Genomic DNA, 23,156 nt, shown 5'->3' with positions numbered 1-23,156 from the left:
GAGAGAGTTGTTTTCAAGCACGTGGATATGCAACAGGTACTCTGATAGTATAGTACCTATATCTATACATACATACATACATACATACATAAATATACGTTAAGATAAATCGATATATTGGCGAATGAAAATATTCAATTTTACATAAAAAATAACATTTTATTAAAGACTTAACAAGTATATACTTCATTACTATTAAATATAATATAATTACATATATTTTGTTTTTCACATATTAAACAGAAATACATTAATAAGATGCACTTCTTTATGATTTGACAAGTATCTTTTTTAACTGTACCTTTTTTACATATTTATTTATAAATTTTGTTTTATTCTTTTCTTCTATCGACTTTGTTGATGTACTCAATGTATCCAGATCCCCGATAGATGGTAAACTAACAGTCTCTGAGATTGGTACGTACTCCTTTCTATTATTTTCTTTTTTGGACCACTGTAAAAAATTCTTTTTTGTCCATTGTAAAAAATTATCTTTCGAATTATCATCATCTTTCAACTTATGAACACTGTCAAATTCAGGAATGTTTGGATTCTCTTTTATATTAAGTATTTCTTTATTATTTTGTAGGCAAGGTTTTTGTACTTCAAAAGATTCTTTTGTACTTTCTTTATCTTTTTTACTTTCGTTATTCACATCAAAGTTGCTGAAATCTTTCACAGGGACAATATTGGTATTTTCTTCTACTTTATTTACAACTTGTACAGAGTCTCTTAATTTTCCCCAGAAGTCATACAAACCCACTCTGTTATAATCTAATACAAACATATATTGTAGCTGTGGTGGCAATTTGCATTTTTCATACAAACATGGTATAACTTTCCTTTGTCGTTTGTCTGATTAGAATAAATAGTATAATATGAGATTCAAATCATACAATCTACATTATTTAATGAATTGATATCAAAACTTACCAATGCCTAATGCTTGAGCATAGCTCAAAAAGAATTTGTTTGCTGGGCTTTTTAAAAAATTGTTTGATATTAGAACAATTAGTCTATTACAGCGTTCTGATATCAAAGTCATTACAGCTTCATGTTCGAATGTAACTCCAGCAATTAAATCACGATCTTTTACACAAAGCTGAAAGACATTTTATTTATATTTTATTATTTTTTCATGCACAATATTAGTTTTATCTCTTTACCTTCAAGTTATATTTATTTTCCAATTTTTCCAACATTTCAGTGGCCCAATTAACATCTTCATCAGCATACAATAAGAAAGCATCATAATATTGATTTTCTAATCCTTGTCTTAGTCTATGAATATCATCTGTTAAAAAATAATATATATATCTAGTAACTTTTGATTACTTCAACTAACTATATCACATTATACTTTATATTACTTGCCTACAGTAAGAACTTTTTCATCAATGTCATTTGAAATTACTTCAGCCGATGTTTGAGACCTTTGCAATTGTTCTAGATATCTTTCACCATCTTTCTCTGTAATATTAATATGATAGGAAGGAGAAATTTAGATTTAAAGCCAAATGCATATGTAACAAAATATAATTACATATTATAATTAGTACAAACCAAAAAGTTTTGATGTATCATCTAAGATATCCCATCGTTCAATTTCTTCCAACACAGTCTGTAAATCCTTCAGTGTAATATCTTTTCGTTGCTGTTGCCAAACTGTTAAAATATATGCAGTTGGATCTGGATGCGATGTCAATAGTGGTATTATTTCTCCACTTAATTTGCAAACGTGCGCGAGGCCTCTCCAATCTCTGAGAAATTGATAAAAATTATTAACTATTAAGAGTTAACATAGAAAAACTGAAACTTTGAAAAAGAGTTTATCAGATTAACAAAATCTGAATTACCTTGGTAATCCATTTTCAGAAGGCAAAATTTTCAGAGGATTTAATAATGACGAAATAACACATTTACTTTGGACGGATAAAGAAGCAAGTGGTACTGTTGATAATTCAACCGTCATTTTTTATGTTTTAAGTTATGTTAATCTAACCTCAAAACTGATTTATAAAAATCCGCGAAAGTATCTCAAACCTGTTTATGTGATTGTACCGCGAAATGTGTCTCTTCAATGACCAATTGAAGTTTGACGTTTGATAAAATCAAAGAAATTTATTTAAATATCAGACATTTTGTCATATTAATTTTACAAAAGTTTGGTTATTATGTCGAAAGCTTTAAATTAATATTCAAATCTTTATTTAATATAAAAATATATTGAATTTATTTCTTCATTGCTTTATGAAAAACGCAAACAGTAATAATACAGTAATGAAACTTGAAAACGTTGTTGCTTGCAAATAGAAAAAGGCAGTTATTAAAGGTGATAATCAATCGTAAAAAACATTTATAAGACAGGTTATAAAATATATGTTAACTATGTAAAAAAGATTGGACAGTGTGTGAGAGAGATTTATCGATATAAATAATTACATTTAAATACAAAGAATATTGTCAGAAAGTTACAAATTAATTCGCCAGCAGACCGTGACAGCGCTTCTGGCACCAGTAATTGTCACTTTTCCGTTGACTGCCGTGTGAATTTGTGCGAATATTTCGCGGTGCTTGTTCGTGAACATAGTGATGTTTTAATTGTTGCTTGTAAAATATGTTAATTGATTGTTCCCAAAAACATCACGTCATATTTAAATAAGGTATGATGTCTGTTCTTCTTTTCTTCTTAAACAATGAACCTTCATCTCAATGAGGTTAACTTTCCGTTTGACATTTTTTTAACGTCATAATATCCGTTTTCAAATGAAATTCATATTTTAACATGTTTTATTTTTATATGTAAAGGTAATAGATCGTATTTTTATGCTTTTTAACAAGTGTCAAACATTTGTCATAATTATTACGTATTTTACTTAAGTGAGTGCGCAATTCAAGTTTTTGATTTCGACTTCAACGTACTTTAATGACTTCTCGATTATGATTTTTGAATTTTGAATGCGATACGAATGTTTTTTCTTTCGGAAAATCAATGTAAAACTAAATATAAATAAAGAATTGAAAGGCAATTAAGATGATTTAAGATTATTGTCATATTTATAATTAAAATTATTCTGTTATATATAGTATTGAATTCTGTAATTCGTAAAAAATGTTACCATTGATATTTTGTATACCATAATATTTATATACTACTGTTACTTTACTAATATTCTATTAAAATATAGCAATGTATATCTATATTTTAGAATTTTTATTTTCTTATGTATGTTATACTTTTCCTTCAATTTTATTAACCCTTCATTTGTATGTTTCAGTGTTATATAACAGTGAGTGCATACATAAAAGATGACTGATTCAAAACCATCAGGAATAAGACCACCCTCAAAAATTGGTCGACCATGTAGCAATTTACCACCAAGACCAGCTGTTCCGCCATCACCTCCAAGACCATCAATGAGTGAGTCTTTTGCAAATTTATTTATTATATCACACTGTATATGCATGTTTTGGAAAGATTATATGATTTTATCCAATATTTTATTAGCTTAAGCGTCCAATATACCTTGTCTCTTACATGTAAAACATTACTTAATTTGAAGAAAATTTTTAAATATTTTAAGAAACATCATATTTTAATTGTATACATAATGTATGAACAGGTTCTAGAAATTCACTTCATAACATAATATCACCTGGAGATAGTATCTAATCGTACAAATCTCCTTGAACTTTTCATGATCATAATATTATATGACTTGTTGTATCATTTAGAATACAAATATTGTTTCTTCTCTTATTTTTTGTTCATAATGTTCTTTATAGATAGAGCAAGTAGAAAAGTCGATGTAAACATTTGTATTTGTAGTCTATAATGACAATAATTATAAAATCGACTTGAATGAATAATGAATCGTCGAATGTGATTCGTACTCAGCACTTGTGTATATTAGTCGAGGAAACGATACAAATAAAGGGCTCCGTTAATTCCCCACGCCGCATAAACGAGTACGCCCACGAGACCCTGAGACGTGCGTGAACGAATGCTTTTACAAGCCCGACTTCTCGAACTTCTCGCGAGTTGTTCTTCCACCTCTCAACGCAACACATCTCGTCCGAGCGATCTGGTAAATATACCGATTTCTCACTAACAAATACTAAGATCGTTATCGAGTACCGTCAGCACTTTGTTTCATCGAAGAGATCAGTTGAAACGGTAAAGTGAATTCCACTTGATTTTAGTGTTACTAATTAAACGATAGATCATTAATTAATTTGCTTTTTTCAATTAATTCGGTCGTGTTTGATAGATTTTTTCTTTAAATTTTTAATGGATGTTTTTATGAGATTCTCTGTCAGGATTTGTTGGGGTTGATTTTAATTAAGCCTTTATTTCGCTGTTCTCCATTCATTTCAGAAACTTTATTTGTTTTTGAAAGTTGTAGTTGTTGTTATTTTACTTTATAGCTCTACTCTCAGTTATTTCAGAGTAATGTTTGAATCAGTCAATTAAATTAACTATATTGAGATGCAAAATCTTTATTTCTGAGTATTCTCCATTTTAAATCACCAAATGCCTCAGCCTTAAACTCTCATTTAAACTATTAGATAACATACATGTTTGAATCCTCCAATAAATTACCAAATATCAATCATACATATCTCTTATATCACAAAAGTGCATCGCATAAATCATTATATACCTACAGATCTGCTTTAGAACTCTCAGATTTTCTCTCTCTCTCACTCAGATTAAACTTCATATTATCAAGTGATTTCCTCAAGAATCCTAATCATCCCTTGGCTTCTCTGAGTATCGCTTCAGCTCAAATATCATCACCACCTTTACAACCCCTAAAGATCTCTGAAGCACTAATCACTTCAGCCCTAAAACCTTTCTTACAAGGGTATCCATTGATGATCAAAGACTAAACCTTGATGTTGTTCTAGAATAGTCGCGCAAGCGGCAAGATCCAGATAGTCTGTTCGATTATTCACGGGCGGGCGGAGCGGAAAGAGACGCTAGCCTCGTACAAAAGCGCCTGGTCTCGCATCGAGGGCAGCTATCTTGCCTTATTGGTTCATCCAGTGGCTCGGTTGTACCGCAGCTAGGAAGGGACTCGCAACGCGTGCAGTCGGTGCAATTATTGTCGCATGACGCATATTGCGTTATGCAATTCGCGTGTGTTTATTGTACGCTCAATTTCCAACCGTACGTTTCGTCTTTCCTCCCACGTGCTCGCCACGCTTTCCATTTCGGGCAGGGATTTTCACGGCGTCCACCTTGCAGCTATGATCGGTCGTGCGCGTAGCGCCGCTTCGCCTTGGGTTTCGCAACGCGATAGAAAAGCTCAAGGTAACAAATGTGAATTTGCAAATTGGCATCGGAACGTAGACGTGGATCTGATTTCCTGGTATCTGATATTCATCATTATAGAGATTCTTTGTTAATAAAGGAGGAGGAAAACAAGATTGAGCGCACTTTGGTGTCCTTCGAATTGCATATTTTTATTGGAGTTACCTAAGAGAGCATGATAATAACGTATGGTGATTGAGATGGAGGATAGTTCATTTAGTTCTCTTTATCGAAAATGTAAAGAACCGAAATGAGCCTGAACAGGGTTTGAACAAATTTGGAACGTTCTGTTGTTAGAATTTAAAAAACTGAGAATGTTATGGTATGGATGATTCCCCTTTGCCGGAAACCTAAAGAACTGAAAGTAGCCTTATTAATTTGAATAGGAGAAAAATCGGTGTTTTCTATGTATTAACCCTTTAACGATCGAAAGGCCGCCAGTTAAGGCCTCAAGTTATTTTTTATCATCCGCTCATTCTCTCACAATTTATTGCAGATATTGGTATGGCAAAGGTTAACAGTTGATGTTTCATGTATGATCACATCAAGAATTCATCCCCATTGTTATTAATTATCTTCAATGTAGATCATTCAGATCATTACCTGTGTCTGATACCTAATGTTTCTTTCTACTTGTGGTTTACGGTGACCAATATTCATAAAATTCTTTGGTCAAGTAGTTTGGTCAAGCATGCGTGATACCAACGTTGCAAACACGTCATACAAATATTTACACGTGTTTTTTTTTCTCCAGATCCCATTAGCATTCCTTCATAGGTCATGCTTGGTTTTTTAAAGTGACAATCTTTCGTTCTGACGTAATCACGGTTTCATGATGTTCAATAACACCGTGTGGCACCATCGACTAAATATGGTGGACGAGACCGAGGATGTTACTTGTTTTAGACCTCTTTGATATTCACACCGGCAGTGGCAACCGGTTTTCAGATCAATTCACGAATTTCATCCACCAGCTTGTTGGCGCCAGTAACACAACACGGTGAATCGCATTCATTATCTCCTTTAATGGCTATACGTCACTCGTTAATCGGATGTAGAATATAATTTCTTGCATGCATTACCAATACTCTCTTAAATAATTTCATTATACTTAAAGTTTAGGTACACCTTCTTGGGTTGGGATTAAGTTTCTTTTCTTTAAATGCAATTTAAGTGCATTTGCGTTTCATACGTAAGATAGGAGGGTTGGCGTGAAAATTGTCTATTCTATAATCTTTCATAATAATGTTAGAAGGATTTTCAACTGTATACATTATTATCTATTCTTTTAAATAGGAGCTACAAAATTTTAGGTTGCATTTTCATAATATTTAAACTTGTCAAATTACAGAAAAATCTGTTTATATGAATTTCCAATTTCCATTAGAATTCATTTCCAAGATATCTAAAAGTGGAATTTCTAGAATATCTAGCGTTGAGTTTCAATAGGAACCGTAGCGCGTGGATTTCATTTTTACGATATTTAATCTTCTGAAAATATTGAAAAACTTTTTTACGACTTTTCACAATTTTCATTAGAATTCGTCTCTAACAAATCAATCATGATCTAAAATTCAAATTTCCAGAAAAATGCAACTCTTTCAAAGCTTCCAACCGTAGCTTCAAACTCTACAACGAATACATCGTTCAATATTATTCAACGGAGTATGTACGCAAGAAAAATTGGATGCATCAGCGAGTGACTGGTTGAACGTGATTGAAAATCGAATCGGTCACAGAGATTGTGAAGATCGCGTTACGCGGGATGTTCATTGGATTAGATTCCAGGAACAAATTGCCACCTGACCTTAATAGTAATCGAATCGGTACTACTATTAACCTTGTTTACATATGGATCGTCTACTTACATCGGTGCGGAACCGAAGTATCTTGGATCGTATGACTATTTGTACGGATCTAATCACAAAGGATAGCACGTGTCAGTCGGTCAAAGTGCTTGATACTATACAAAGTTTATTTTGATAGCATCTTGTCTACTATATTTGTCGCTAGAAGTAAATTAAAATAGGACTAATGCTTTATATAGCCATTTCATTATATGTAGGATTTACCTGAACTTAATTGGTCATCCGACTTGCATGGTTTCTTCTCTGTACTTTTTTTCTGAATGACTCACGTGTGACGGTTCGAAGCGTTAGATAATGATGCATCGATCTTTATATAGCATGTATTTGGAAAGTGGAACTGCGTCGTAATCTTTTATGGTCGATTTTTAAATTATTTAGCCGATTTATACTTGAGTAGTTTGGGTTTGGTATTCATCTTGGGTTAGTTATCATTGTAATACAGTAATTATCTTACTTACTTATCTTGTAATTCTAATTATCTTACGATATATCTTATACGATTATCTTATAATATTGTTCAAATCGGCTAGTTACTATTGCAACGCAATGATTCTAATTATCTTGCAATATAATATTGTAACATTTATCACTATATAGGTTTCCTTTACTATTGAATATGAATTATTCATACTATTTTATACTATTTTAATTTATGTTATTTTAAATACTATATTTTTCGCAAATTTATTGCTATGGAGAAATTTGGAAAGGATTTCTAGAAATCTTACTTTATTGTTTCTTTTAGCATCTTTTACTATTTATTTATTCATTTTCTTAATTCTAAAATTCATCCTATTTATATTCATTTTTCTTATCATACAGAAGATTGTACAATCTTCGTACATTGCAACTATTATGTCCGAAAAATCTCACGAAAATTACGGAAAAATTCTACGGAAAATTATCTTTAACCGTATCGTGAATGCATGATCCGATGTTCGATAGTTTCGCTCTAATCGCGAATTGATCTCGTAGAACAGAGGCTTCTACCCACGCGACCGACCTACTACCACCGGCTCGCCCACAGATCGCTCATGAATAGTTAATTAAATCGCGAATCGTGACATTTTTCTCTAGTTTTTTTACTAGAAGAGATCGCGAGCTACGAGATAACACGCTCGACCTACGTTGTAATTAAATTATTGTCGAGACAGCCACGATACATATTTCTTTCTTCATTCCATCTTCTTTCAATGATTAAATAATTTATATTGAAATATATAGAGTGAAATTGCCTAAAAAATGAATGAAGAAAAATATTTTAAAAATTCTTAAGTATCAAAACAAAGTTAAAATAGCAAAGTAGAAATACTATAGGAACCTACGATATACAATCGAATAGTGAAAGGATAATATTCGAGTACTCGATATATCCAAATTGTACGTAATTAAAATTGTAATTAAAATTTGTTAAACGTAATTGAAATTTGTTTCCTGTTGATTAATTTATTCAATATTTACTAAATATTCAATTACTGAAGTTTGAATACGTAGATACACGTTTCCAATTATTTCAAACTATATTTTTATTATATCTAATTATCAATACGAAATATATTTACTTGCACATTCATTAAACTGTTAAATACAAAATTTTACAGCATCATCATCGATCGATTTGTACTTGAACACGCCTCGTTGATCCCTGTTTTACATAACTTTACGCTTAATAACTTGGCCCATAGGAAATGAACTTCCTGTCTTACGTATCAGCAAAGTGCAATTAAGAAAAAAACGTATTACGATTTGTGTTATCATGCGTAACACATGACGCGAATCTTGATCTTCCAGTACGCAATGTGACGTTCACTATATCCACTTTAATATTATAATTTTTTTTTTCTTTTTTTTAAATCGTATTTCGTGGCGTTCAACTCTTCAACGGAGTTGAAGACCAAATGAAGATAAACGAAGCTTGTTTGTCCCGTGAAAGCATGCTTTCTGTTTCGTTTGATTTGCATTGTTCTGCGTTGTTTTGCATGACCACAGACCAGATGGATCATCTCTGGGAAACGCACGGCCGTCGATTAAGCGAGGCTGGCCTGCGCAGAGGATCAGGTAGGTGCTTTATTTCTTTTCTGTTTTTCTTCTTTTAGTTTATGTTTTTGCTACAGTGAGTGCAAAAAATAATCGTTAAATTTTTAGAGATTTAAATGATAAGATATTAACCCTGCCATGTTCTTTGGTCATCTTTTATCCGATCGCATTTCCCTATCAATAAATTATAATATTTATTAAAGTATTTAATACGAAGAATATAGTAAGAAATAATTAAGTGCAGCGCAGTGCAAAAAGTGTAGCGAATTTCGTATGACTTCATTCTTGCATTGACTGCGATAGAATTTCTATTATCTTGGCATTCGTCCAGAAACTGTGATTCTCGTAGTACTTAAATCAACACATCCGTGACCTCAGATTCTTTTAGAGCTGACTAATCTTTCTGAAAATGAGCGATTATTCTCGCATCGGTCCGCGATAAAGATTACATACAATTACATCGTTTTTCTTGTGAATCTGTGTAGCTTTTGTTGCGTGTATGTCTGTTGCCTAATGAACGAGCTCTATAGCCGATATTAACGTAAAAATTAAAAGAAAAAGGAATATTTCACCGACAGGAATCTTTGCCAACATTATTAGAAAGAACGGGGGAAAAGAAACGCTCGAATTAAAAACTCCACTCAACGAGTTTATCTTCCCCTGTAAAATAATAAAATAAAATTATTTTAAAAAAAAGGAAAATTTCGGATAAAAAATTCCACTCGACGAGTTTACCTTTTTTCCCTAAATAAAATAAGAATAAAGAAGGGAACTCGTATTTAACGAGTTTATCTTCCTTTCTAAAATAAATCGAAAAGAAAGAACTTGAACGAAAAACTGCGTTCCTAAAATATCGAATCGAGAAAAATGATAGTAGAAGAAAAGGCTCGATTTAGAGAATCCACTCAACGAACCTATTTCCCTCCCCGAAATAACGAATTAAAAGAGAAAAGAAAACACGCTCGAACAAAAATCTCTAACGAGGCAAAGCAACCCAGCAGCGCAATTAAACACGCTTATATGTAATTCCACCCTGATTAGATAACAGCGTGGTTCTGACGGAGGACACGGACAGCTTCATAATAGGAGATCGAGTATGGGTCGGTGGCACGAAACCAGGCTCCATTGCTTATATCGGCGAAACTCAATTTGCCCCTGGAGATTGGGCTGGAGTGGTACTGGACGAACCTATTGGTAAGCTCTAATCGTTATCCTCGAGAAGGAAATCATCTGCGATGAAAATTAACGAACGAGTGGACGCTTCAGGCAAGAACGATGGATCCGTGGCTGGCAGTCGATACTTCCAATGCGAACCAAAGAGAGGAATATTCTCTCGATTGACCAGACTGACCAGAGCACCGTTGACCGATATCATCACCGCAACATCACCGATACAAAAGACACCTACGTCGCCAAGTGACAGCGCGAAAGGAAGCCTCAGCAAGTCCATGTCTCCGTCTCTAAGTAAGGAACGCTGCAAGAGATATTCTCCTCGTCCGTAGTGTGCTTGAACTTTCTGTTTAAGAACGCTTGGAACGAGAACCGTACAAGAAGAATCTGAAAGAATTCGTTTCTTTTCTTTTTCCTCTTTTGGGTGTCTCCTCTCGTTAGAATCGTAGAATAGAAACGAGTTGTTCGTTTGCTGTTTGAGAATTTTGTAGGTTTAAGATGTACGTTATAGAGTATCGTGTAAATTGTACAATATAAGTTGTGTTAGGTTGCTGCATAAGTTATATCTGCCAGAGTAGATCTTGCAGAAATCCGATGTACAAAATTGATCTACGTGGATCTTTCGTGATGCATCTTTTATAAAGATCATCGCATTTATCGTCAATGAATTTATTGTATGTTGCATTCTAACGAGCTCAAAATTTTTTATTCGTTTCCGTGGCTGAGAAAGATGAAAATTTCATGGTACCACATTTGTCATCATACAAATTGAACGCTCTTTGTTGCTTTTATTTTTCAGTTACTTTGTTATAAGTTTGTTATTTCATTGATATATATATATCGATTAAAATTTTCCAACAAATGTAACGAGTGGGTATTCTGATATTTATGATAGACTGTATATGTATGGAATTGTCATATTTATTATAACATTGACTGCAACATGTTTATGTAAATCAAGAATCAGACAGAATTTATGCAACAACCTATTATTTGACAATCGTTGATTATTTCAAGATCGTTTAGGTAAGGAAATGGTGTCTGCAAAATTCTCTGTTAAATTATTTATGCTTTCCTGAGTGGACGTCCAGTCGCACGCTGTACAGCTTAAAGTTGCACCATTTAGACTGTTTTATTATTGTGTCTAATACATAGCATGCTGTATAATATTCCCTGTTCTGTAGCGTTATCACCTAAACACTTAAAACTTTAAATCTCTCCAAATAGAACGACGTACTACTGTCTCTTCCATTATGCATCGTAGCGTAGTCTAGGTTTTTCGATGTCCGATTATTTATGTAGTTAATTCTCCACGCAACGAGTTTTGTCTGTTTAATAAATAAATTTGGATACCGCTTCCTCACTTTCTTATCGTCGATTAAATTGTAAAAATTGTAAACGTAGAAATGTTTGGATTAACCCTCAACTAAGTTTTAGATTTAAACGATCCTTACGCATATATTAAATATTCTTTAAAAAATTCCTCGCTATCAAATTCTCAATGTTTACAGATTTTAATTAAATTGTCTGTAAAACTACTAATGAGTTTCTTTTTTCATTTGTGTTCCTTATTTCATCATTATTACTACTAATATTAGAAATATTTTAACATTCACATATTTATTCTATATCTTTTTGAAAACATCTTACGTTCAAAGTATTCGTGATAGCATAACTATATGAACCTTACACTCATTAGGAAACTCGTTTCTAACTGTAGCTGAGGGTTAATTCCAATCACCAGTATCTTAAACACCTTCTGACAAAATGGTTTTACGTAATCTTAATGTTTCATGCATGTATTCTTCTACTCTAAAAAATTCATCTATTATAAGAAACGTATTGTAACTCGTCACGCAGACGCATCAACGACGAGTCTATCGTCCACCGTATCGCAGAGGGATCTCAGGATAGGTGACAGGGTAATAGTATCGTCCAGTCAAGGCAGCAAAACCGGTGTCCTCAGGTACATCGGTATCACAGAGTTTGCACTTGGCGAATGGTGCGGCGTGGAACTAGATGAGCCGATTGGAAAGAACGATGGTTCCGTCAACGACAAGAGGTCTGCATCGATATTCGAAATTTATAGTCTGAACCAAAAATTTCAGTCGCCCAACATCGCTTCCCTAATTAATGCGTGATGGATTTTTCCCCATTTTAACAATTTTTTATGCCCCGAAGAGATATGTATCAGTCTTTACATTTTTATTCTTATCTGTCTGATTTATTTTGTTATTTAACATTTACGCGTTCCTCGCGATTCGCTTGTTAACTCACAACGTGTTTGTCCAAGAAAATTAGACACGCTATTTTATTACTTTGGTGCTTGGATTTAAATGAAAAAAGAACTTTTCTATTATCTTCTTAGATTCTTTGGACTCTTTATTATCTTTCTTTTGTTTTTAGATCTTATCTTTGTTGAATTGTTTTAATTTTTGATAAATCTTATCAACGAAATATATTTTTCAATACCTCTGCAAGTCTAATCTATGATACATAAAGCAGAGGAACGGTATAGATTTTGAGCTGTAGAAACGTCTAATTCAGATCATAATAGGGCACAGGTATTCGCAGCGTGGGAGTAGCGTTTTGTTCGATCAAGCTTCTCCCTAGATTCTGCAACTTCGAATTAATTAACTCGATTCGATCACGCCAATGGCTGTATTTATAACTTCGATTGCATACAAATGTAAACGGATAACGACGACAGCCTTGACATTTATTACCACTATTCTCTTTTACTCTTGAAAAGCGGTCAGAAAAAAGATCAGACTAAATTTCCATTAGTTCCATTAATTATATAACAAAATGAATCACATGACAACAGAGAAATCTCTGTGTTACTTAGAAAGTGGTTAAAGTTTAAGAAAAACAATATAAAAAGATCAATTAGCTCGTGCTTTCTACCTCTGCTTTGCTAATCAGTTTAGCATTCATTCAGGTACTTCGAGTGTCGACCTAAATACGGTCTGTTCGCACCCGCACACAAGGTCAGCCGGTCGCCGTCCAGCAAAAGGTCATCGTGCATAGTGCACAAGCCAACTGGCGCCGCCCTGAACACGTCCCTGAGGAAGACCGGTTCCAGAGAGTCATTGCTCTCGATGTCGAGCATCATCAGCACCGCGAGCACAGCCACCAAGGCTGGTGTTAGCGCCGCGAGGGTAAGATTCACGGAGCCAGAGTGAGGAAGATCGCCTACAGCTTGCATCTTCTCTGCAGAACGCAGATTCCTGACTGTCCAATTTATTTGCCACTCCACTCGAACAATCAGGGGATTGAAAGAATAGATTTCTCATTTGGAACGATGATTGCGGATTTTTATACATTTGTGAGAAATTGAAAAACGCGTAAATGCACAGAATGTACGAAACTTTCGCTTAGGTTCCATTTCTTAATAATATTTGAATCTGTATGAATATCCGCAGTCTATGTATTACGAACGCGTTAATGTTCAAAAATTTGGGATCATGCACCATTTTGTAATTATATGTAATTGAAATTGTCAATACTATATGAACACACATCTGGCTGTTTTGTTATATATTCTATGTATTTCTAAAATTTTGAATCTTTTCAAAAAAGAAGAAAAAGACAAGAAAGGAATAAAATTTTACTTTATCCTGCAAAGATAAAAAAAAAAGAAACTCGAACAGATGGTGGCAATGGCCTTAAAATTTTGGAAAACGTGTATTTGCCTTGGTACCAGATTTATACCTTAAGATTCAAAGTATTAGATACGCTCTTTTGTAGAATAAATAATTCTCTGATTATTCCAAGGAGTACAATGAACGCGTTTCTGCTAGTTTGTACGAATAAAGCATCACCTCCTTTAAACCTGCTTTGAAACGCGTTTGCGAGTGAAACTGCGAGTTGTTAGCTTGTTAGTCCTATAGTGACGTTGTTAGATTGATATAGATACACGCACACATACAGTACATATAGATATATATCAGTATGTGTGTGTGTGTGTTACGTTTGTTATCGTTGCTGTTGTTCTTGTTAATAACATTATCGATTGTTAGAGATTAGTTTAAGTCGAACCTAATTTACGATCCAAAGAGATGTCCAGTATTCCTAATCTTTGGGCGTAACTTTAACTTTATAGAACGCTTAAAAGAAAGTCATATATTCGTACAGTATTCTTTTCACAGAGTCTTTATATATTTTTTTTTATCGAGAGAAAAATGATATATATATTTATTTATTGGAAGAGGAAGTAAATAAGAGGTAGGAGTTGAACGGATTAACTGTATGGCTGTTGCATGATATATTTTTGTTTTTTGTTGCATCTATAATTCCAGCGGCCTGGTTTTCGCACCTCAACACCTGCACGAATCACCCTGCAGGTGAGATTATGATCTAACATTTATTTTGGTTACTTATCGATACCCTCTTTAATTAGAAGTATAATAGATGATATCCTTCATACACTCCACACAATAGAGATACATTAACAAACGTATTGTGACTATGTATTTGCATAACTTCAGATATAATCTGATATATAATCTGATATAATCTGAAAGTTAAGATTTGTCATGTTGATTCATTTAGAATTTAGAATATTATAGTGCGTTACCACTAGTTTTATAGTAGATAATAAGTAGCTTACAAAAGTATTTTAATACTTGTATGTGATGTTAATAAAATCATCCGTCCATTCCTCTTAATCTCCTTAAAAATCTCATTCCCACCTAGATGAGTATATACTTCTCTAGTAAATTAATTTTTTTTTATTTTATTTTATTTGTTTAAACTGAACGAAAGAATTCTAAGTTACCAGTATTGTGAAATTTATCTTCAATCATTTATTTCGCTGCCATTTGTGATGCGACTCGTATTTATTTAATTAAACGTCATCAAATCAAGTGTGTAATAAATAATTCAAGCTGCTCGGTTTACACGCTTTTGAGATTCGTGTTGAGAATAAAGTATTCTACGTGTATTTATCGTTAGCGACACAATGTCCTCGTTGTTGTATATAGCGATAATTATGTATATTTAAGTTGCAAATTCTGTATTTGTGTAACGCTACGCGGTTTGCATTTTTATCGAGCAAACTTAGTTTGCTTTTCACGCATTCATCAAAAACCGGTTCTCGAGTAACGTAAGAATGGTGACAAAAATCTGTCAAGATAAAGAGCACACTATGAATAGAATAAACATGGTCTTTGCATAAGTACATAGACGCACAGTTTTGATGGCAATAATTAAATATTTGCTTTTGTTATGATCAACATAGAAAGTATTATTATGATATAAACTCGCGCGATTATGATATGAATTTCTTGATTAAATATGTATTCTAATGCTGCATTGAGAAATCCTTTCAATAGAGCATTCCTAATAAATATTCAAACGATATTTGCAATCTTTTTTTACACATATCTCCACCATTTTTAGGAAACGTTAAAGGAGAAGCAACAGGAAATTGAGATTCTCCGGAAAGAACGAGATTTAGAACGTGAACGAATTACGAAAGCCGCAAATCAAGCAGATCAGGCAGAACAGTCGCTTATTTCTGTAGTCAAAGAATATGAGCAGGTTGTAGTATTATCATGCGTAGTTTATTTAGTCGTTTAACATTATGATGATATTGAAAAGTGTCATTTCAATTTTAGTATCGCGAGAAAATGCAAAAAACCGTTACTGACGCGGAGGTTGCGTTCTCAAAATTACTCGAGGAGAAAAATGCACTTGCTTTACAATTGGAGGAAGAGAAGAGGAAGTGCGAAGATCTCCTGTTTCGTTTCGAGGAAGAATCGGTTAACAAGGATGATATTCAGGTACACATCTTAACTGTATACAGTTTTTATTCCAGACATAAAACGATATATATTAAAATATATTAATTTAATATGAGATATATTGTAAGGTAAGTGTGGACATTTTTAGGAAGAACTTTAGAAATAGCTTAAACGAACGACAAAACACGAGGTGGAATAGAAAAACATGTTCATGGTTTTTATATTTTTTCTCGTTTCAATTTGTTTTGCCAAATTTCTACTTCTGTTCTGAGATGTTTAACTATACATCAATTGCTTGGCAAAATTTCAAAGAACTACAGAACATTAAAATTAGGGACTAGATTAACATGCTTTTCCTAGTATTAGGAGCTTGTACATAAAATGGTGATGGGCAAAGCTAGTATATACATAGTATATACATATGTAACTCAATTCAAAACGATAAAATGTTAAAATCCCCCCCGCCCCAAATCATTCGTAAGCAATAATCGAAACTTTGGAAAGTTATTTAAGTTTAAAAAGATAATTTACCAAAAATAAAAAATGAAAGATTTCGTATGGTATATGAAAAAAGCTTGTTTCTAGGCTATGGGTTAACGTAAAAAACTTATCGTTTATTTTCAGAAAGAAAGAAGTGAGCAATGTGTGAGTATCCGATGGCAGCCATTTGGGATAGAGGAGGGGTTGATGATGCTGTTTTTCTGCACTGCTTCTCTTACCATCACTGTAGTCATGTCGTTTAGCATTTCATCACAAGTTTGTCAAAATGATATGTGATGTCGCAGTATCTCTTCGATGCTTTCCCCAACTAATTAATTCTCAATCTTCGTTGACATTAAATGTTAGAGTTGAAATTATACTAGCACTATTTGATGCTCGTATGTAAATTACTTAGGGCATATAAAAGAAAAAGATAAAAGATAGGTTTATAGATTGAAGAAGTTAAATTTGTATCATGTAATGAATAGATTTTTATCTAATCGTTACGTACAATCCGTTAGAAAGGTGCGGGATTAACATGCTTTACGGTGCACTATGAACATAATTGCTATTTTCAGTATTGCTTTTTTTCACGCCAAATTTGTGCTTTACGTATGAATCAATTATTAATACGTAGTAAATAATTAAGTCATCGTACGATAAATCTAAGAATCAATGTAATTTTTTTTATTTATTTATTTATTACTCTATTTATTTATTTGTTATCTATTTATTTCATATTTTGTTTATCATACTGTGTTAAATTTGTATATTTTTGATTTAATTATGTTACACACAGTTGTATATTGTTATTCTGCAAAATCAAATAATATGTCTTACACTTGTTGAAGCATCCAAAAAGAATTATATTTTGTATTTTATTGCACTCTCGCCTAAACCAACATTATCGATAGAAAATTGATATTGTACATCTTAATGCACTTTGTGTTAGTTAATGTCTGTTTAAATTGATTTATTATTATACTAAACAAGTACGTTTGTGGTTAGGTGATAAATACTGTAAATGAAAATAAGATCAAAGATCTCGAAAAGCTGTTGCTGGAAGAAAGAGAACGTGTTGGTCAACTTGAACGTGATAGTATCAAATTATTCGAAACGGAAGAAGAACTGACTCGTCTTCGTAATGAAGTCTCAAATGCTACTGCTCAAGAAACGCAGCAACTCGAAGGTACTTTGGGAAGGGATTTTATCGTGTACTATTTTGTACAATTTATTTTAATCATGAATTGATTTAGACTTACAGAGTCGGAATAAAATTTTGGAGGAAAGTAGAAATAATCTTGAGAATGAGGTGCAAGAGAAAAGAAAACTTATGGAGCAATATATAAATCAAATAACTCAATTGCAATCAAATTTGAAAGAAAATCAACAAGAAAGCGCGGTTCATAAAGAATCAGAGACAAGTTTGCGGACAGAAATAGAATGTGCGACGAAAGATTTGGAGGAAAAGAATACGTTGATAAAAGATATGAAAAAGGAATTTGAACACAGTACAAATACTTTGAAAGAGCAATTGCAAAAAGCTACAGAAACGATAGAAAATATTAAAAAGGAGAGTACAAGTGAAAAGGAATTATTAAAGTCAGAGTATGATAAGATAGTCGAAGAGAAGGAAAATCTTTTGAAAGCAAAAACAGAAGAATTAGAACTACAATCAAAAAAACAGTTAGAAGTACAAAATGTTGCATTGGAGAATCTTAAGACTGAGAATATGAAGCAAATTAGCAAACTTTCAGAATCTTTCAATGAACAATTGAATATGAAAGACTCGAAGATTAAAGAAGTTTCTACTAAGCTTGATCAAAAAATATCTGAGACTGAAAAACTGATGGTTGAACTATCCACGCAAATTGATATAAATAAGAAAAAAGATGAAGAATTATCTGTTGCTTTAAAGAAACTGGAAGGTATGTTCACAGTACGAGGTATTTAAGTACCAGATTAAAAAAATGTGTAATCTTAACTTATATTAATTTACAGAACTAAACGAAAAGCTCAAGTTAATGGAAGAAAAGAATTATTTGCTTTCTAAACAAATCCAAGAGTACGAAAAAATTGCTGATGATAGTTTTAAAATAGTCCAGGAAAAGCAGAAGTTGGTAAGTACTTCTTTCTATAAATATTATGTTCTACTACTAAATATAATTTTTTTACTACTTTAGGAACATGATATCGCTTCCTTAATGGCTACCGAGGCCAATTCCTCAGTCCAATTGAAGAAATTAAGCGAAGAGTTGAAAGTGAAAGAAAAGGAACTATCAGAACTTCGTTCAACAACTGCAGCTGAAATAGAAGAATTAACTAAACGTTATCAGGGTCAGATTGAAGAGAAAGCAAAATGTATAGAAGAAGCAAATGCTTATATATCTCAAAAATCATTATTACTCAATAAATTAGAAAATGATGTCCTTGAATTGAAGTCGATTCTTGCCAATAAAGATGAAGAAATAAAAAATCTCACACAAAAGACTTTAGGTAAAACATATAAATATCAAATTTCAGTAATTGTATCACTAAATTAAGATTATCGTTGTCTATGTTTCAGATTTACAAAATGCACTTACTTCATCGGAACAAGCTAAGACAAATCTGGAGAATGAATTCCAAGGACTTCAAAGCAATATAGAACAATTAAATCAACAAGTTGCTGGTACAGAAAATAAACTGTTGCAAGTCACTTCTCAAAAGGAAAAATTGGTAAATAGTTACTTTATTTAAAGTTTAAAAGATGTAATTTTTAGATATAAAATATTTAATTATTCGTTTTATATTTAGGAAGCTGATATTGCAAATTTGATAAGTACTTCCGCTGATTCATCGGAGCAACTTATGAAATACAATGAGGATTTACGAACAAAAGAAAAAGAACTTGATGAATTTAAAGATAAAGCATTCAAGAATGAAACTATGCTCAAATCATTAGAGTTGAAATTGATTAATATCGAAACAGAATTAAACAAAGCTAATACATTAATTCAAGAACAACGCTCAGAATTAGAAAATAATAAATCTGAATTGGAAAAAGAGAAGAAATTGAACGTGGAGTTATCTAGCAAAATAAAAGGGTTTGAAACAGAAAATGTAGAACTTGAAAAACAAATAAAAGAAAATGATTACATTAAAGAAGAACTTAAAGAAAGAACTCAGGAATCATTGAATCTTTCAAATGAACTAAAAAATAACAAAGAAGAAATTCTTAATCTACAAAAACAACATGAAACTTTAAAAAATTCACATAAAGAGGAGGTGTCATCTCTTCAGAAAGTGATTGATAACATAAAGACGGAATTAACTACTTCTCAAGAGACAACAAAGACTTTGCAAAAGATCAAATCTAAGTTAGAAGCTAATCAAAGTGCCAGTCGTTGGACAATTGAAGAATTAACAGAAAAACTCGAAGCTGAAGCAACAAACCGTGCGAAATTAGAATCATTAATGACAGAAAAAAATTCTAATCTGCATGAGTTACAAAAAAAATATGAAGAATTACAGAAAACGAACGAAGCTTTGATAGCTAATCAAGAAGCTACTGACAAAAATCTTACTACGTCATTAGATAGTATGTCCAGTGAAGTAAAAGAATTGAAGGATAAACTAGATGTTGCTGCGGAAATGATTAAAGTCAAAGAAGATGCTCTTGTACAAATGAAAAAGAAAACTGAACAAACTGAAGCACAAATTTTGAAGCTTAATGACACTGTTGCGTCTATTCAAAGGGAACAAATGGATAATGTAGAGGAAATGAAAAAATTACAAGAAATGCTATCAAAGAAGGAAAAGGAAATATCTAACATCACAGAAACAAAAATTTCTTTAGAAAATAATCTAAAATCTGTAGAATCAAAATTAGAGGAAAATATAAAAACGTTAGAATCACAGTTGAAGACTGTACAAAATGAACTAGATGTAAAAAATAACATGCTTCAGGAATCAGAACATATAATTAAAGAATTGAAAAGCTCCAAAGAAGAATCTGTGATGAAATTACAAAATACTTTAGAATGTGAAATGAAAGCTAAACAAACTGAGCTTGAATTTGCAATGCAGAAAAATTCTGAATTACAAAAACATCAACAATCGCTTCAAGATACAATAGAAAAACAAGTTAATGATTTGAATAACAAAGAAGTAACAATCGATAAATTAACAGCACAAATTAAAGCCTTAGAAGATGCGCAAATGAAAAAATTGAAAACGGATGAACAGATGCAAAATGAAGAAGTTAAACTTATGCAAAGTAAACTAAGTGAAGCGATTAAAGAAAATAGAAATCTGGTTGACAGTAAAGAATCTCTTGAAAGATTACTTGTAGAACAGAAAAAGAAAATTGAAGTGTTAACAAATACCATACAAACTAAAGAAAAGGAAACTGAGAAAAATATTCAAAATTTGGTAGAAAAATTAAACCTTGTATCCACGGAATCTGCACAGTTAAAAGAAGCACAAAGTAATTTGTAGGTACACAAAAAATAGCTTCATACTTTTCTAATACTTCACACGTTTATATGGACTTTACATTTCAGGGAAAGAGAAAATAAACAAATTACTGCTAAATGGACAGAAGCAACAAATCAATTAAAACTTACTCGTGAAAACATAAAGAATAATTATGATGTAAGTACTTGATTTTCAATTTAATGTAAATTTGCTACAAATAAATATATAATATATCTAGATTTTCATTTGTATTATAGGCAGCAGGAGGTGATATGAAACAACATATGGGTAAAATTTATTTAAAATTCATTAATCTTCTTTGTTGATTTTTCAATTCTATTGTAAAACTAAATTATTAATTTCAGTTGATAAAGATATTGACATGATAAAGTTAAAAGAGGAATATGAAACAGCAAAAAGTCAAATAGATTTCTTAAATTCTGTAATAGTGGAGATGCAACGTAAAAACGAAGCTTTACTATGTAAAGTTGAAGTTCTTGAAATAGGAGTACCTGCCAATGAAGCTGATGAGTATACCAAGTTCGTAATATTTAATTTTTAAGTAAGCCTATGTTATAACAATGATATGATATCCATTAATTAATTCTAGAACCACATTAGAAAAACGAATGGCTGCGCCACGTATGTTCTGTGATATTTGTGAACAATTTGATTTACACGAAACAGAAGATTGCCCACGACAAGCTCAAGACTTTCTAGACACGGAAAAGGTCGTAAAGCCCCCGAAGAAAACATCGGTGGAAAGACCGTACTGCGAAAACTGTGAAAGTAAGAATTTATTCTTTAAAACTTTGCGAATTGCAATTCTCTCCGTATCCATCTATAATATTCTTTTTCCTAGGAACAAAAGCAAGCGTTTAAAATTCTTTTAAATGACTTTTTTAATTCCTAGAAAATATTAGTTAAAAACTGGACAAATACCTTAACACAGACTAATACAACGTTATTATTTTAAGTATACACTGAATATTTCACACTAATCCGTCTAACAATTTTTCGTATTTCTATCCAATTCCATTTACGATTGTTTTACCTGTTTTACAGTGTTTGGACATGATACTCGTGATTGCGATGATGCTGAAACCTTTTAATGGCGTGTTGTCATTTGTTGACCTATTTCATTGCTTCTCAAAGATCTTAGATACAAAAGAAAAGACCTGTTAAAATTTTTGCAGAGTATATTTTTATATAAAAGAATTTAATGCTACAGTTCTGTGCATGTCCTCCTGCATAGAAATATGTGTGTCCATTTAAAATACATCGACAATTCGATGAGAAATGTGTGCTCCTCGTGTTAAATTTATGATTTGAAAGTCTATATATGTTCACCAGAATGTATTTCTGTGTATATTCGTTGCGCTTCCATGTGATTGTTAAAGTACAAAGTCATATACCAGTTCTATTACCACTTACGACTAAGTTATTTTATGATACATTGCTGAATTATATTATAGAATGGGAGCATAGTTTATTATTTGTATAATGAACAGTTAAACGTATACCATGCGAAACTTCGAACATCAAGAAACGTTCGAAAGTCAAATGTAATTATGTACATACTAGTTATTTATGTCAACCTGTAACTATATTTAATAATTTATTTAGTATCAAAAAACGTCACACATTTAATAATAGTTCCTTTAATTGACAAACTCAATGATCGAGCCATTAGAATTAGTTCACAGTGTTTCTTCACAATGTCTGAGAACCTATATCAACATGATTGGTAGTACATTTTTCTGAAAAAAATTTGTACTGAAATATAATGAAAGTAAGTATTTATTATTTTGTATGTATGTTTTTCTTTGCCATTAATCTTTGTACAAAATTCATTTCAGCAAAATTGTACTACTATGACTTACCGTTGTCTTGCCTTTTAACTTTAAGCTTTAATACAGGGTTGATATCTTGTCTCAAATCTGAATCTTGTCTTGAAATGTACATTTAATAAATTATAACTAAACTTTGTAGTTAAAAAAAAAAATAAAATTGTAAGAGACTGATCTGAGTATTTTGCATAAATTTATTTAAATTACACAGCAATGACTTTAAATAACA

The 23,156-nt window shown here is 32.1% G+C and overlaps 2 protein-coding genes across 9 annotated transcripts; one reads left to right on the top strand and one right to left on the bottom strand.

Moving 5' to 3' along the window:
* Nucleotides 1-138: 138 nt before the first annotated feature.
* LOC126915996 (myeloid differentiation primary response protein MyD88) lies at nucleotides 139-2,003 on the bottom strand. The gene is made up of 6 exons (XM_050721324.1): nucleotides 1,857-2,003; nucleotides 1,564-1,760; nucleotides 1,375-1,470; nucleotides 1,167-1,294; nucleotides 934-1,102; nucleotides 139-855 (listed from the first exon to the last, which is right to left on the bottom strand). The coding sequence occupies exons 1-6, from the start codon at nucleotides 1,970-1,972 to the stop codon at nucleotides 269-271; spliced, it is 1,293 nt and encodes a 430-aa protein (XP_050577281.1). The 5' UTR covers nucleotides 1,973-2,003; the 3' UTR covers nucleotides 139-268.
* A 512-nt stretch (nucleotides 2,004-2,515) lies between these two features.
* LOC126915943 (restin homolog) lies at nucleotides 2,516-23,101 on the top strand. 8 transcript variants are annotated; one of them, XM_050721155.1, is made up of 22 exons: nucleotides 2,516-2,663; nucleotides 3,279-3,421; nucleotides 9,175-9,243; nucleotides 10,264-10,416; nucleotides 10,489-10,686; nucleotides 12,253-12,454; nucleotides 13,334-13,553; nucleotides 14,694-14,738; nucleotides 15,796-15,936; nucleotides 16,014-16,178; nucleotides 16,764-16,784; nucleotides 17,628-17,808; nucleotides 17,876-18,547; nucleotides 18,621-18,739; nucleotides 18,803-19,115; nucleotides 19,186-19,337; nucleotides 19,416-21,094; nucleotides 21,164-21,254; nucleotides 21,335-21,365; nucleotides 21,443-21,617; nucleotides 21,688-21,866; nucleotides 22,143-23,101. In XM_050721155.1, the coding sequence occupies exons 2-22, from the start codon at nucleotides 3,310-3,312 to the stop codon at nucleotides 22,187-22,189; spliced, it is 4,965 nt and encodes a 1,654-aa protein (XP_050577112.1). In that variant the 5' UTR covers nucleotides 2,516-2,663; nucleotides 3,279-3,309; the 3' UTR covers nucleotides 22,190-23,101. The 8 variants fall into 8 exon arrangements, with proteins under 8 accessions (XP_050577112.1, XP_050577113.1, XP_050577114.1 ...); XM_050721156.1 differs by lacking the exon at nucleotides 9,175-9,243; XM_050721157.1 differs by lacking the exons at nucleotides 2,516-2,663; nucleotides 3,279-3,421 and adding an exon at nucleotides 3,908-4,088.
* The last annotated feature ends 55 nt before the right edge of the window (nucleotides 23,102-23,156 follow it).

This window comes from Bombus affinis, chromosome 5, assembly GCF_024516045.1.
Source record: "Bombus affinis isolate iyBomAffi1 chromosome 5, iyBomAffi1.2, whole genome shotgun sequence".
NCBI classification, from domain to species: Eukaryota; Metazoa; Arthropoda; class Insecta; order Hymenoptera; family Apidae; genus Bombus; species Bombus affinis.
This window is presented reverse-complemented; position numbering and strand designations above follow the sequence as displayed.

Coding starts and splice junctions, on each gene's coding strand:
- LOC126915996 (XM_050721324.1), bottom strand. CDS start 1,972: ATGACGGTTGAATTATCAACAGTACCACTTGCTTCTTTATCCGTCCAA. Junction 1,295..1,374: donor TGAAAAAGTTCTTACTGTAG/GCAAGTAATATA, acceptor ATTTTTTAACAG/ATGATATTCATAGACTAAGA. Junction 1,103..1,166: donor AAAATAAATATAACTTGAAG/GTAAAGAGATAA, acceptor AATGTCTTTCAG/CTTTGTGTAAAAGATCGTGA.
- LOC126915943 (XM_050721151.1), top strand. CDS start 5,116: ATGACGCATATTGCGTTATGCAATTCGCGTGTGTTTATTGTACGCTCA. Junction 18,548..18,620: donor TGCTTTAAAGAAACTGGAAG/GTATGTTCACAG, acceptor ATTAATTTACAG/AACTAAACGAAAAGCTCAAG. Junction 21,867..22,142: donor GTACTGCGAAAACTGTGAAA/GTAAGAATTTAT, acceptor CCTGTTTTACAG/TGTTTGGACATGATACTCGT.